This window comes from Pyrus communis, chromosome 5 (genome assembly GCF_041283825.1).
Source record: "Pyrus communis isolate YQ-2024b chromosome 5, ASM4128382v1, whole genome shotgun sequence".
Lineage (NCBI taxonomy): Eukaryota > Viridiplantae > Streptophyta > Magnoliopsida > Rosales > Rosaceae > Pyrus > Pyrus communis.
Window position 1 is genome coordinate 11,002,307 of NC_142569.1, and position 15,243 is coordinate 11,017,549.

Consider the following 15,243-nt stretch of genomic DNA (forward strand, 5'->3'; position numbering starts at 1 on the left):
ATAGAAAAATAAAAATTTGTGTTCACGTGTCAAATTAGGATGAATGTAAATAAAACAATGCAATTTGTGTTGCTAATACTATAGTCAATCGGTATTTATCTACACTAGTAAGTATGAGAACTCAAATTCGATTCACATGGATCGTAAATACGATAGTCAAGTTAACTCATTGTATAACTTAACCGAATCATTGTTGCATAAAAAAATTTCAATATTTTTTTAACCAATCGTGTGTAGACGAGGGTGTGATAGACTTGGGGATCATTTGGAAATACCTTTCAAATAACTACGAACGCTTTCAAAGAAAATGAATTTGGGTTCCAAAAGCACTTTAAATGTTTTTTCAAGATTCACTTGTATTTTTAGCATATATTGGTTCTAAAAACATTTTCATGAAAAGAGTTTTCAACTATTTTAAATGCACTTCCAAATGAGCCCACAAACGTTGGATAAAACAAATGTAACTACAAAAGCCCAAGTTCAATTCGAGAGGTCTCATTCAACTTATGAATAACAAACTCAATACTAGACCTATTGTGTAGCTTAATCTAATTATCGTTGTGTTTCAATCTTAATCTTTCATAAATGAGGGTGTTTTTTTTTTTTTTTTTTTTTGTCGAAAATAAATGAGGGGGTTAGACATGGCTCCAACAAATTTACGCACCCAAGTTCGATTCTCCCTCCCCGCAGTTTAGATTCATTTTTAAATAGACTCCAATTTAGGGTTTTAGTTGTGACAACCAAATATATGAGTAGATGAAGGCTGAAAGTAAATTATTAATAGAAATCTACTACACGAGCAAAAACTTAAACAGATTCAGTTACAGTCCTCAAACAAAAGGTCCAACTACACAACACACCTAGTAAAAACTACAAACTCCCAAGACACTTTAAACGACGACGTGAGAGCAGCTGAACCATGTCAAGTACTCAATGCTTTAGAGGTGACTGCTGGGTTGGCAACAATCCAAAGCGCTTCTTCAGAAGATATCTTTGCCTCGAATATTTGTCATCTGGGGAGAAGCGGGCTGCAGTTAAACACGGGAAAGAAACATATTAGTAACGAAAAGAACCGGGAACATTTTTCTACGGAACATTAAGTAGAGCAACAAACAACAGATCATCACAGAACTCAGTACTAGAAAACGACTCAAGGATTACAATTCATCCAACGAAAATCAGAAAACACCATATCGTGGCACAACCTCGTCCCCAATCTCAAAAGTTTGATGACCACTTGTAAACCAAATCATCAGCAACACAATCCATTTCAGAATGAGTTTGCACTTCGGGAGCGGACACACAACACACAAAACACAACCATTCAGAGCAAGACATTGATAATTTCAAAACAAACATGTACGTTGCAGCAATCTATCTTATAGTTTTGCATTTACAATAGCACCAGTAGGAAGAAAAAAAACCCGAGGAAGATTACAGCCTCATGCATCTAGAAACATCCAAAGATTCAACGAAAATGACCAGACAGGAACTTAGGACTACTTTTGATTCCGTCTCGTACCATCACACCAACAACAAACAACGAAGATCCCAAATACATTCTATATAGACAAGTTAAGCCTAAAATCATTATGCAAGAACGCGAAAACAACAGGGTATGATATCCTCACAAGTCACAACATAACAATCAATGCAAAAACCTACTCAGACAACTAACAACGCATCAAAGAGCAAAACCAGGTCGAAAAAAGAAAAAGACGGAAACATCTTTACCTGGATGGGCAGATTGTGTAGCTTCCCCAAGTGGCGATTCCTTCTGCATTCACAAAAGCAAATGAAAGGTTCAATGAGTACATCAAAAACCGAAAAACCGGCAACTCGCTACGTGTTCTAACAACGACCTAAAACATTGATCATCATCACATACCTTGGTAGTGTACACTTTGTTGCCATTCTCGTTTATGTAGTACTGAAGATACATGGTGCCTGCTTTTTTCTTCAACCTGCTGAAAATTAAAAGCAATTCTCCATAAAACCCTAGCATAAATTCTTACAAAAAAAAAAAAAAAAAAAAAACCCAATTGAAATCAATCCCTTAACTCCAATCAGTAAAAAGTACAAACCCTTGTGAAATTCTCAATTTTTTATTTTGCTGCTAAAAATTTTCGATTTTTATCAAAAAATTGTTTAGCAATCTTGAACTTGGAGGTAGAAAATACGAATTTTAAGCTAAAAAGATCAGAAATTGTTCTGAAATTCGTACCTGAGAGCTCCAAAAAGTAGGCGGAGGAGAAACTGCTGGGTGTTCGCGCTAGGGTTTAAGGTCAGCGAAGACTTGAGATTTTGCGGAGATATATGCTGGATTAGTTTCCGAAATTGCCCCTTAACTGTTGCTTTATGCCTAAACGAAGCCCAAACTCTTGACCCAGAACATAAAGCCCGAACTTAATCCAGTTTGCTTTTATTGAAAATGCTTAAAAACTGAAGCCCAATAGGCCCAATTTAATAGTAAGAGGCTAATAGCCATATTTTATGGAATTGTGAAAATTTGATGAAAATGTGAAAATTTTCTCAAAAATGTGAAAATTTGAATGAAATTTTAGGTCATGTCAAACAAAATATAAGACTTTCTCCAATATTTAACCGGTATGCATAATATATTGACGAATTTCGTTGATTTTTGCCGAAATTTAAGAGTTTCTCCAATATAAACTTTAGCCCTTATTTCCATATCTCTTTGAGTATTTTACAGAAATATCGACTGTATCTAAAAAAATTAACCACGTATATCACATTCACAAGTGAAAAGAATATCTTATTCCCTTAAAATATTTTTTAGTTTTATTAATCCATTTATCAAAGATATGCCTACCATTTGTATGACAGTTTTGACTGGTTGGCATGGATTTTGCCTAAAGGGGCAACTTTGGCCTTTTGCTTCGGCAAAAATACCGAGTGGAGTTGCTCTAAGTAGTCATAGAAAATGGCATATTTTTTAATTCGGATATGTTCATAGTTAAATCCGCCTCATGTAAACAAAACAAGACCTTGCCATTAATTTTTGCAAAACAATGAGCCCTGCTAATAGATGAAAAATGAAATTATCGATAGGCGGATTTCTCGTAATTTGTTGATTTTGTGTAGCAATTTAGGGTCATCAGGTATTTGATTCGATTGCCACCAAAGTCGATTGGCATCTCATGATCTCATATAACTTGTTTACTTTGTGAATCAGCTTAACGTTAGCAGGTCTTAAGTTCGAATCGACACAACAACAACAAAAAATTAAAAAAAATTGAGAGTGGGATAAAGGGGCAAGATGGTCATATCACGTCACCTCCATTGGACAAATTCCAGTTGACCTTTCAAGCAAACTGCCTCACCTTCGAACCCACGTCTCCGCAGACTCCCTCATTTGAAACCTTCCCCCCACCATTTTCCCATTTCTTCAAATTCACATCAAATTCTCCCCAATTTCAAGTCCCCAACTCCTTCACCAAAAATTTGATCCGAAAAAAAAAATCAAAATTTCGTAATTTTCTCGAATTATCAGCCGCATTGCGCGATCAGAATCCGGAAAAGCTCGAAGCTTTCTGCCCCCAATTCGATCCCGAAACGATGTCGTTCGAGGAGGAGGAGGAGGAGGCATTCGAGCACACGCTTCTCGTGGTCCGCGAGGTCGCGGTCTTCAAAATTCCGCCGCGGAGCACTTCCGGCGGGTACAAGTGCGGCGAGTGGCTCCAGTCCGATAAGATCTGGTCGGGTCGGCTCCGGGTCGTGTCGTGCAAGGACCGGTGCGAGATCCGGCTGGAGGATCCGAACTCCAGCGAGCTGTTCGCCGCCTGCTTCGTCCACCCGGGCCAGCGCGAGACCTCCGTCGAGACCGTGCTCGACTCGTCGCGCTACTTCGTGCTCAAGATCGAGGACGGCACCGGGAAGCACGCCTTCATCGGACTAGGATTCGCGGAGCGGAACGAGGCGTTCGATTTCAACGTGGCGCTTTCGGACCACGATAAGTACGTGAAGAGGGAGCACGAGAAGGAGAGCAACGGCGGCGAAACCAGCGACGACTGCCACATCGATATTCATCCCGCCGTCAATCACAGATTGAAAGTAAGAAAATTTTGAAAATTTTTACTTTAATATCATACTTTTAGTGAACATTTTCGTTTATTTATGTAAATCTTTGGGATCTGAAGGAAGGTGAGACGATAAGGATAAATGTGAAGCCGAAGCCGAAGCCGACGAGTGGGGCCGGGATGTTGTCCTCAGCCGGGCTATCCGGGACGGCCAAGGCGAAACCGATTAGTTTGGGGTTGGCTCCGCCGCCGGGGTCCGGGAAAGTTAGGCCGGCTCTGCCACCACCTCCCAATGACCCTGCTGCTGCTAGAATCAGCTCTGGTGGTGTTAAGTCGCCGGATAACACAAGACGTGGATCCGACCCGTTATCGGATCTTTCCCAGATTGAGGTAAGCAATTGCTACTCGTTGTTTCTATGGAATGGAATTGCATTCTTGTTCAGCCGAAATTGTTGTTCATCTGTAGAATTTGGAATGTCTGAGTTTTGGTAAATATTAGCTATAGCATTTGCCATAAAAAAACTAAAATGCTAGGAATTCCGTGGAGACTTTCAGCGTTTGTGTTTATGATTCGTGCAATATCCTAATCTGATCTAAATTACGGGAAGCGGGATTTGAACTTGAGTGCGTAGGAGGGCATGTTTTATTTTGATTGTATCCTTGTTGATTGTGTGGAGACCTTCAGCATTGATTGTTTGTTGATAGGCAGGAGGTCTCTGCTGTCTATGCATATTACTGACTTTTGATCGTATCTGTGTTGTTCGAATGGTAATATCGAAGTATATCTCGAGTGACTTATGGCGCATGTTTGTCATCAATGTCCCTAACTTATTTGATACTGGCCTTTGTCAGTTCCTTATTCCTGGTTTACCTGGAAAGTTGGTTCCGAGTCCTCTTAGAACGGCTAGCTGAGAATGAGAAGCTAGCCGACATTATTTTCTGCCCGCAAGTTATTGTCATGTGTGTTTCACAATCAGCTCACTTCTTGCACAATTGCTATTGTTTTTCTTTTTGTTTAAGCTGCTTTCTACTGCAATAATATGCGTCTTTGTTTTAATGTCGATCGATACAATTTTCACCCATATAAAGGAAAAAATTGCAAACTCTTTCAGTGCAAATATGAGTGGTTCATGGACATTTTACTTATCATTGCCTCTCGGAGAACCCTTTTTCCATAATTCCGATTACTGATGCGTTTTCTGATGATACATTTCCAGAGGAGTCTTCCTCCAGCGACCGGATCAGCGTCGGCAAAGACAAGTGCAGCAGGATGGGCAGCCTTCTGATTGTGTGAGCATCCGTTAATTATGATCGATGTCTTCGATTATTATTATTTTTTTTCTATTTTTTAGGGAAAAAATGTGAGAGGAAGGAATATGTGAGAAAAGAAAGAAAGCACAAGGTACCAAATACATCCATACGTGGAAAATAATGTTTCCGGGCAATATATTTTCGAGCTTCTTTTGTCCTTTGTGCCGGCACATTGTCAACTTACAGTTTCATGTTTTTGCCTCTATAAAATACAGAAATGTGTGCCTTGTCTATTTCATTTGCTTGTTCTTGGTTGGATGTTAATTCTTGCAGTATTTCAATTTGACATTCTGTTGTACTAAAATAAGTTGGTTCGTCGTTTTCCGTTCATTAATTTTGCAATGACAGCGCTGTCTTGCCCATTAACCAAGGGGAGGAGTGCGCGAGGAGAGAACGGAAGTGTGAAAATCACTCCCCTGTCGTTTTCGTTGAAATATTAAATATATATTGCCAAAAGCCCAAGTAATTGTCTTTATTCTCTACTTTATTAAGTGCTTTTTATTGTGGCCTCCTTTCCGCTAGTGTTGCGGGATATCAAAGCAAGAGTGCCTCGCAGGTTACTTCTAGAATTAAAGTCCATAGATTCTTCATGGCTCTTTCAGGTCAACAGTGTCCTTTTCACAAACAATATTTTAAACTAGCTTTTTAGCAAAAAATGATCCTAAGATTGTCATAACTAACTCACTTTGGTCCTTGAGATTTAAAATCGATAGAATTAGTCATTGAGATTGTCCAACGTCGACCATTTTGGTCTTTCTATGAAAAATATTAGTTCGATTGAAGAAACCACCTATTCAAGTAGAATGGTTGACAAAAATACCCTCAATTTAATATAAATTTTTCAAGAAATGATCAAAATGATTGACAGTAAACAACCTCAGGACCATTTTTATCAATATTAAATCCTCAGGGCTCAAAGTAAAGAATTATACCAATTTCAGTGACCGTTTTGGCTAAAAAAAAAACCTTCTAAATTATTCTAATGTACAGAAGAAGGATTCGAACTCAAGTCCTGGCCAGTTGACCTAACTTATATATGCTTCTGGGCAACGCTGTTAAATGGAACGAGTAAATTATCTAGAGAAAATGCATCTAATCAGTGTGGTTTTGTTCAAAATGGTGCCAGAACGTACCAGGAAAAAGAAACTATGAAATTTCTGGTCATCTTTGCCCTACGGAAGATATTAACAATGGTAACGGATGGAATTAATCGGCACACTCGAGCGATGACCCGATGGTTGAGATTACTAACGATCAAACTCTGGCTTTAGAACCCAAACTGCTCCGTTTTGGTTTTTCTCCAGTTTGGCTATTTCCTTCAACAGATTCTTAAACAAGGGAAGATCCTTTGATGGTATTCTGTCCTTAAAATGCTGCACTATGCTTGAAGAATCCGTACTTCCGCCTCTTTGTTGGATGAATGTACAGATCTGACGAATCACTACTTCAGGTTGCACTCCGCCTAAGTTGTGACCCGTCCTAGAAGGTCCAACATCAAGGGATTTTGCTCGGTTAAACTGATGCTCAATTCCGGCTTCCACAGCTCTTTCTTGGTTTCCTCTAATTTTTGCCAGTAATTCAGCAGAAGATAGTGCCTTCCCAGCAGGAGCCCCAGCCACAAAACCATTTGTGCCGTTGCTGGGGCCTTCATCTGATCGTTTGGTATTCTTGACCAACTGGGAGTTCAGAGTAGACCCGAATTTCCCACGGACAGCTGATGGTGCACCTGCCATTCCTGATTTCCCAGTCCATGTGGGGACAGACACGCCATCACGGCTTCGAAGCATCCGTGACTGGCGCAACGCTTCTGCTGCTCTTTGTGCAACTCGGGAAGCTTGCTCGTCAAGCTTCATCTTCTCTTCATCATGGGCATTCATGATTACATCATGGTTCATAGCACTCTGAAGTCAAAATTGGAACAGCATTTTAAAAATAACGACGGGAACACAAATTACGGAAGAAACCGAACAATTTCTTGATTATTTCAGACAAAAGTAATAACAAGTTTATTTCAACTTAAGTTCCACAGCTGGAATATCAATTAAAAAAAAATGTGTATGCAGTAAACAAAGTGAAGAAACTTACATGTATCCCTTGGGCGTCAAAAAGGCACCTCAAAATATTTGTCTCTTCATCTACTTCACCGTCACTCTGGTCAGCCTTTTCTTTCCCATTCCTCCTGGATGGTCCAGCCTCTGAGTTATTTGCCTTGTCAGCCACAACACCATTGGTAGACCGTACAGAACCTCTCTGAGAATCTTGCTTATCGGGTTTATCATTCTGCACACCAACGACGTTGGCATCTTCAGATAATTGACCGAACAGATTAGCTGTTTCAGTAGACCCATTCTCTCTGTCATCACTCAGAGTGAAAAGATCCTTCATGTCTCTAGCTTTAAAGATCCTTCTCTGTTGCGGGTTCTTCAATATCTTATTGGTCAGGAAATGCTTGTAAATTTGTCTATGATATACCTTCTCCTCTATGGTTCCGCGGGTGATCAATCTATATATGGTTACATCCCGCTTTTGACCAATACGCCAAGCCCGCTCTCTTGCCTGTTGAAAGCACCCACATTACAAGGTTTACAAAAATATCAACTGTTAAATCCTGTAGGCACTATTTCAATCAGAAATATCCTAGAAGGATCCATCCTCCTAAATGTTCATGATTTCGCAAAGGGGACATATCTATGATTCTATGGTAAACTTTTCAAGGAGAGAAGATAAGATTCCAAGTTCAAACATCTGCATCAAATTGAAAATTAAAAGAATAGTAAGTCCACAATATACCTGGATGTCAGTTGAAGGGTTCCAGTCGGGATCAAAGATGATCACCCTGTTTGCACCTGTCAGATTTGTTCCTAAACCACCCACTTTAGTTGTTAAAATGAAAACAAACACATCATTTGAGTTGTTAAATTCATCTATTAAAGCCATCCTCTGTTTGATGGGAGTAAGACCATCCATCCTCCGGTAACTATAACCATCAGCAACCAGAAAACTTTCAATAATGTCAAGCATTTGCTGAGTTTGTGTAAAAAGAAGAACACAATGCCCTTGATCCTTCCAAACTTTAAGCACTTGTGAAACAACTTTTAATTTCCCACTACGTTCTAGATTCCCATAATCTGGATTCTGGCCGCAGTGTTCCCTCTCAAGCAGATCAGGGTGGTTGCAGATCTTGCGCATGACATCAATTCCATAAAGTGAATTCCTATTACCATCCATAATCTGTTCCACCTCAGAACTAGCAAGAAATGCTCTATATGCAGATCTTTGCTCATCAGTGAGGCTGCAAAAGATGACATGTTCAGTCTTCTTAGGAAGCTGCGCGTCCACATCAGCCTTCATGCGCCGGAGGAGATACGGCATGATCAAGTCTCGCAAAACCACAGCACACCTGCCCAATGAAAACTTAGACTGGAAATACGAGAGTTTTCAAGAATATTTTATTTTACTTGTCTGCAAGGGTGAACCTAATCAACCTATAAACAATTTAAAACTAAGATAGTTATGGAATTTCTAATATTCAAGGGTATACAAATTAATACATAAGTACTCTGTACAAGTCTTGACATACAAATATAAGCATTCATCCAGGCCTGAGAATTTAAATATAAGTTGGGTCCTTTTGTATTTACAAGATATAAATGCAAACCTGTATGCAGTGGATACTTGTAATGGTGAAGCATTCGCATAGCCACCAACAGATATGGGAACTGCAAACTCAGCCTCAAATATGGGCAACACCCCCAACTTTCCAGGGAAAACAAAATCAAACAAGGACCACAGTTCAGTCAGCTTGTTCTGAATTGGTGCACCCGTCATTATAATACGATGTACTGTTTGTAACTGCTTACAAACTAGAGTAACTTCTGCATTTGGGTTCCTGATTCGGTGTCCTTCGTCCAGAACTGCATAACCCCAATCAACGTCAAGCAAACTTTCCCCTACAATACGGAGTTGCTCATAAGTTGTAACTAGCAACCCAGATTCCGACCTCAAAACACGGTTGATCAAGGAATCCCATTTTTTGGTGCTTTTAGATGATTCTGGTCTCTCATAATCACTGTCCGATGAACCTTCACTATCAGAATCACTTTCATCAGACTTTGATCCTTTATTTTTAATGGCAGGCTCCCGAGCTGAATCATGAAGTAGCTCCACATGAAAGCTCGGGTACCATTTTTTAGCCTCCCTTTTCCATTGGCGCAAAAGAGTAACTGGGCAGACAATAATGCTTGGTTTATACATATGACTGAAATGCAATGCACCGAGGAACGACAGAACCTGGATGGTTTTACCAAGACCCATCTCATCTCCAATAATTCCACCTGCTCTTTGGCAATGCAGTTCCCATAGCCACTGGACCCCTACCTTTTGATAGTCAAAGAGTTCGTTAAAAATGTACTCCGGAATTTTCAGCCCCCCTTCTAGGGTAACATGTGGATACTCATCATCATCTACATCTCCAACATCATCTTTGTTTTCTTCTTCACAGCTGGGAGTGTTTTCTGCAAGAAAAATAACACGTCTCATTACTTTACAGATTTCTATAGTCAAGCAAGGAGAAAACATTTAACAGTGCCACACATCTACCTAACACCACCATAAGCAATGACAACATTGAACATACCACTTTCAAGCAAATTATTTTCCTCAAGAGAAATGCGCTTTCTCCATCTTTTGTCCGGCAAAGGACGCTTCCTTTTCTTTCCTGAACTTTTAGTCCTCTGTGTACCATTTTCTAGGGATTGAGGAATTTTAAGCGGTTTCCTTAGCCTCTTAAAAGGATGAGTGGGTGGATCAAGCTTTGGTAGAGCTTCTGGATCAAGCAACTTGGTAGCTGGGCGAGCTTGAGCAGCCTCTGAAAGTGACTGAACTGCTCTAGCAACACTGGCTGAAACAAAATCATCACTCCTGCCTCCTTCCGCGGGAACATTACGGCCCCGAGATGGCCCTTGTTCTTGAAGGCCGCGCTCAAAGCCCTTTAGCTTATGGAAAGGAGTTAAAATTCCTTTCCGAACTAATTCATCCCTTTCCTGGCATATCAAAAGCGTCAACTTAGTTATCCTCGTAGTAGTTAATCACCGCACATTAAAAATCTTACAAAGCAACACAAGCTGAGAAATATTAAAGAACCCTATTCAGTTCAAGGGTGTCAACTCACTGTTTCAACAAAGCCTGCAGATGCTGCATCCAACACAGCATCAAAGTCATCATCCTCATCAAATGAGACCGTTTTGATCCTTTTCTTTAGCTTTTTTCCGGATATCTGAACTTGTTTCGACTTCCTCTTGGGTGCAGGCTTGTCCTTGACAATATCCAATAAGACTTTGTCACGCGCAATACCCTTGGATGGTCTTCCCTTGCCTAAATCCGAAAGCTCCTTCTCAAGTTGCGCCTTTGTTTTCTTTAGACTTCTTAACCGGTCAGTAGCCAGGGCATGCTGGAGGTTATCTTCCTTATTTCCCGCCTCTGTGCCATCACCACCATCACGATCACCCTCTTCACTCCCCGCTTGTTCTGGTTCAACAGTGGACTCAACGGCATCAATTTCAAACTCAACTGCCCTCAATTTGTTATACAATTTGACCCCACTGGTAACCGATGGATCAATACTTTCGGATTTCTCAAGGCGTTCCTCCTCCTCATTACTCCCTCCAACTTCACCAACATTACTACCATTGCCATTATTATGTACCTGCAGTTCAAAACAACCTACTGTCAAATCCTAACATCCAATTAACCATTCCATCACTCTCCCCATCTTTTCGGAGCTAAAAAAACACAATTTCGAAACTTTCGATCATCTACATGCAATGCAATGGGTAATCAAGATTAAAACGACGAAATTCAATCAATTCCACATACCCCTGATAAAATGTCCCTCTCGATATCCTCGGGATTCGCCGCCGTCGCCCCTTTCAAACTGTTGAGCAAAATTGCATCTTCGTCTTCCTCCATTCTATTGCAAATGTGAAGTACAGGGCAATTTTATCTGATAATTTCAATTAGCAGAAGCAATTAAGCATGCATTCGAATCAAATTAGGCAGAAAAATCATACACAAATCAACCACAAAACATCAAACGGAATTCGAATTCGATCAATTACGTACCGAATTCAGATATTACAGATTCGCAGAAGCGAAATCCTCTCTCTCTTTCTCTTTCCTTTTGTGAGAGGGTTTTGCAGCTACTGCTCGGTTGCGGTTTCTATGGCGCGTAAGGGGCACACGATTATTAACCTGCGCACCCTCGCAGTCGTCTCCGAGAAGTCAACTTCCTCGACTTTCTCACTTTCGCGGCGAGTGCGTGACTAGTAACTACCGGTCCCGCGGGTTTTTTAATGCATTGTAAATACACGACATGTCGTTCACTGCTGTTATAGTCCTTAAATCATCGCTTCAGTAAATATTATGTTCTTAAACTAATATTTTTTTCAATAAAATAAGTCCTTCAATTTATATAAACTGCTATTCTCAATCTACTATTATATTCAAAGATATTTTATTTAATTTTTCATCAACAAGTCATGTGATTTATACATAATACATTTTGAATTATTGTAATTTTCTCGCCTACAAGTCTTTAATGTTCTATATTGATGGCGAACTAATTTCTAATTTACATGTCAATGTTAAATCTGTACATATTTTTTAATGTAAGTCCTTAAAGTCATAAGAAAAAAACTATCAATGTATATGCTTCAAAGTATATCACATGTAATTCAAGTGGGATAGAACTTGGAGAATCAGCAACACTCCTTACTAATCATCAATCATGACTAGGCACATGTTCAAGTTGTGATTAAAAAATTCACAATTTTGACACATGTCCAGCCTTGATTGGTGATCAGCATGGATGCTGCTGAATCTTCAGCAGTCAAGTCTCGTTCATTTAAATGTCTTACATTGACGAAAAATTGAATTAAAATAATTTCGAATCTAACACTAGGGTTGCAATTGATAGATAAATTTTAATTAGTTTAGGACTGATTTTTTCAAAAAATTAGTTTAGAAACTCAATTTTCACTTGAATAATAATTAAGGGACTAATTCACTCTTTACTCTATTAAGAAGGCACAAGAATAAAGAATACTTACAAACCAAATAGGACAAGGAAAACTGGAAAACTTTTTTTTTTTTTAACAATATTTACATTACGAAATAGGAGAGTGAACTAAGTCTTACAATAAATTTACTATAATAATATAGTTCAATTTCATCTTAAACGATAATCAAACCTATAAAATTTTTATTTACAGATGAAAAGGATACTAAATACTATTAAGTGGCAAATACTATTTTGTTTGATTTTTAATTTTTATGACACTTTTTATTCAATACCTAACACGAAGAGTCAAAAGTCAACATAGTAAACTATGTCAAGTGGGCCCTTTCCAACCAGTTCTAGCCCAAATCTGGTTGGCCAATAAGTTCTGAGCTCGTGGCCGTTTACACACCAGATTTCTCCTCTCTCACGAGACTGACAATACGTGGTCACTTCTTTACTCGCCACGTGTGACCAAGGCCAGAACCAACTCCACCGTCGGCGCCTATTTATCGGCCAACTCGCATCCATAAAACGACCGCAGAAAATACCATCGCCTCTGTGCTACCTGATTTTGCAGAGCAAACATGGCGGAAGAGGCATCGAGCGGCATCAGAGTCCAGGGCATGCAATTTGCGTACGACCCGCAGCCCCCGCTCTTCTGCGATTTCAACCTCGAGATAACCCCTGGATCCCGATGCCTTCTCATCGGCGCCAATGGATCTGGTAATTGAAAAAACCGGGTTTTTGGGCTCGTTAAGGCTGCTTCCGGCTCATAAGTGCTTTTGTTAGAAGTGTTTTTTCACTAACATGTCGAAATTGTATTAAAATTCAAAACCCAAGTAGTGCTTCCTGGAAAAGCCTCGGAAGTGCTTCTAGTGTTAGAAAGTACTTTTGGAAATTCAATTTTCCAGGGATGCAGTGCGAATTGCACTTCGGAGCTGATTGGGTTTGGATACGGCGTGGTCTCGTTTTGCAGGTAAGACCACGTTGCTGAAGATTCTAGCTGGGAAGCAGATGGTGGGAGGGAGAGATGTGGTGCGAGTGTTGAATTGTTCAGCTTTTCATGACACGCATTTGGTTTGCAGTGGCGATTTGGCTTACTTGGGTGGCTCTTGGACCAAAACTGTTGGCTCTGCTGTAAGTCGTTAAACGAATTCTTCTACAATTTAAAGGATTTTGCTATTGGCTGAAATGAAAAGCACTTCAATTTTGCTTTTGTGGCTGAAAAGCACTTAATTTTATGAGCATACTGAAACTGAAAAGATTTCGTCTTTGCAAAATTTTCAGGGAGAACTTCCCTTGCAGGGGGATTTCTCAGCTGAGCATATGATTTTTGGAGGTGGGGTAATTATAATTTTGCTGAAATTAAAAGCACTTAAATTTTGGCTAAAATGATAAGCACTGAAATTTTACTTATTAGTTATTATGTTCTTGTTTTCTTTCAATTTATGAGCATGTAGATTGTTCTTCCTTGTCAATATTGTTGAAATTTTCGATTGAATTGCTGTGTTTGCTCATGATTTTTGGCAGTCGAAGGGACTGATCCTGTTAGGAGAGATAAGTTGATTGAGCTGCTTGATATAGACCTGCGGTGGAGAATGCATAAAGTATCTGACGGGCAACGGCGTCGAGTCCAAATCTGCATGGGACTTCTTCATCCCTTTAAGGTATAATGAGATCTCGAATATCGGTTTGTAACGTTAGATGACTGCTGCTTGTGTGCTTCATGTTTTATTCATGGTTACGTCTTGTGTCCGAGTCCGTCTGTGATTAAAAACTCAGTAGACTGTATTGACATTGTTCTGACTAGAGGAAGTTGACAAATCTGCAGGTTCTCTTGCTTGATGAGGTAACAGTCGACTTGGATGTCGTTGCTAGGATGGACTTACTCGATTTCTTCAAGGAAGAATGTGAGCAGGTACTGACATTATTTATCATCGACAAATTATATCATGCTTCTTGCTTGGAGTATTATCCAGGATCACCATTATGATCGTGCAAATTTTGATTGTCGGGTTAAGTAGTTTAAACATCGTTTACTGATTCATTCGACCTGATTGCTCTCTGTTGTGACATATTATTCATCCTTTTGTGTAAATTATAGAGAGGAGCTACAATTGTATATGCAACCCATATCTTTGATGGGTTGGAGACATGGGCAACGCATCTGGCTTACATCCAAGACGGTGAGCTAAAGAGGGCTGAGAAGTTGTCGGAGGTTAATGAGTTGAAGAGTTCGGTCAATCTGCTCTCTGTTGTTGAATCCTGGCTCCGCGCCGAGACCAAGTCTGACAAAAAGAAATCCTCAAATCCCCCTGCCCAAATGAAAAAGGCCTCTCCTTTCGCTAGTTCTCCATTCACGTCATCAAGGCACATGGCGTATTACCGCTGATCTCAAAGAAGCTGTGAGATAATATCAAATTCGAAGTCAGATGTACAAGTAAGAAAAGCAATTTCATTCATCAGCAATTATTTCCCCTTTTAGATTGTAGAAATAAGGTTGGCAGTAAGATGAAATCCCCAGTTGTAGCTTTCGGGTTTGTTTCTACAAGATCAGCCTGCAATCCCCTTCCTGATCTGGCTTTGCCTTCCGATGGTATAGAAAAAGCAGAAACAGATTCGTTCGACGAGAGGGGACGTGTGATAGGAGCATCAACATGCGAATGGCACATGGTTTATAGGATTTGATAGAGGACATTGTCTTAGACATTCTTCTTGTGTCTTTGAAAACATTCACTAAAGGGGTGACTTGTGTCACAAGTAAAACACATGCGATGTACAATGGCACAGTTTGCGATATAGAGAAATCTGAATGTGATACGGCTTCAATTTTTA

At 39.8% G+C, this 15,243-nt stretch overlaps 4 protein-coding genes across 5 annotated transcripts; 2 read left to right on the plus strand and 2 right to left on the minus strand.

Annotated features, from left to right (window-relative positions):
- Positions 1 to 753: 753 nt before the first annotated feature.
- LOC137726360 (H/ACA ribonucleoprotein complex subunit 3-like protein) lies at positions 754 to 2,320 on the minus strand. 2 transcript variants are annotated; one of them, XM_068465279.2, is made up of 4 exons: positions 2,225 to 2,320; positions 1,889 to 1,964; positions 1,735 to 1,777; positions 754 to 1,028 (listed from the first exon to the last, which is right to left on the minus strand). In XM_068465279.2, exons 2-4 carry the CDS (start codon positions 1,940 to 1,942, stop codon positions 931 to 933), a joined length of 195 nt encoding a protein of 64 aa, XP_068321380.2. In that variant the 5' UTR covers positions 1,943 to 1,964; positions 2,225 to 2,320; the 3' UTR covers positions 754 to 930. The 2 variants fall into 2 exon arrangements, with proteins under 2 accessions (XP_068321380.2, XP_068321379.2); XM_068465278.2 differs by having other exon boundaries at positions 1,889 to 1,967; positions 2,225 to 2,313.
- A 982-nt stretch (positions 2,321 to 3,302) lies between these two features.
- Positions 3,303 to 5,589, plus strand: LOC137726190 (uncharacterized protein At1g03900). The gene is made up of 3 exons (XM_068465073.2): positions 3,303 to 4,074; positions 4,161 to 4,430; positions 5,258 to 5,589. The coding sequence occupies exons 1-3, from the start codon at positions 3,580 to 3,582 to the stop codon at positions 5,324 to 5,326; spliced, it is 834 nt and encodes a 277-aa protein (XP_068321174.2). The 5' UTR covers positions 3,303 to 3,579; the 3' UTR covers positions 5,327 to 5,589.
- A 623-nt stretch (positions 5,590 to 6,212) lies between these two features.
- Positions 6,213 to 11,673, minus strand: CHR8 (chromatin remodeling 8). The gene is made up of 8 exons (XM_068463976.2): positions 11,472 to 11,673; positions 11,226 to 11,352; positions 10,522 to 11,055; positions 9,988 to 10,393; positions 9,010 to 9,865; positions 8,142 to 8,751; positions 7,437 to 7,907; positions 6,213 to 7,252 (listed from the first exon to the last, which is right to left on the minus strand). Exons 2-8 carry the CDS (start codon positions 11,316 to 11,318, stop codon positions 6,599 to 6,601), a joined length of 3,624 nt encoding a protein of 1,207 aa, XP_068320077.2. The 5' UTR covers positions 11,319 to 11,352; positions 11,472 to 11,673; the 3' UTR covers positions 6,213 to 6,598.
- Positions 11,674 to 12,878: 1,205 nt separating this feature from the next.
- On the plus strand, positions 12,879 to 15,243 carry LOC137725784 (ABC transporter I family member 19). The gene is made up of 6 exons (XM_068464568.2): positions 12,879 to 13,131; positions 13,385 to 13,545; positions 13,696 to 13,747; positions 13,939 to 14,075; positions 14,240 to 14,326; positions 14,513 to 15,243. Exons 1-6 carry the CDS (start codon positions 12,993 to 12,995, stop codon positions 14,798 to 14,800), a joined length of 864 nt encoding a protein of 287 aa, XP_068320669.2. The 5' UTR covers positions 12,879 to 12,992; the 3' UTR covers positions 14,801 to 15,243.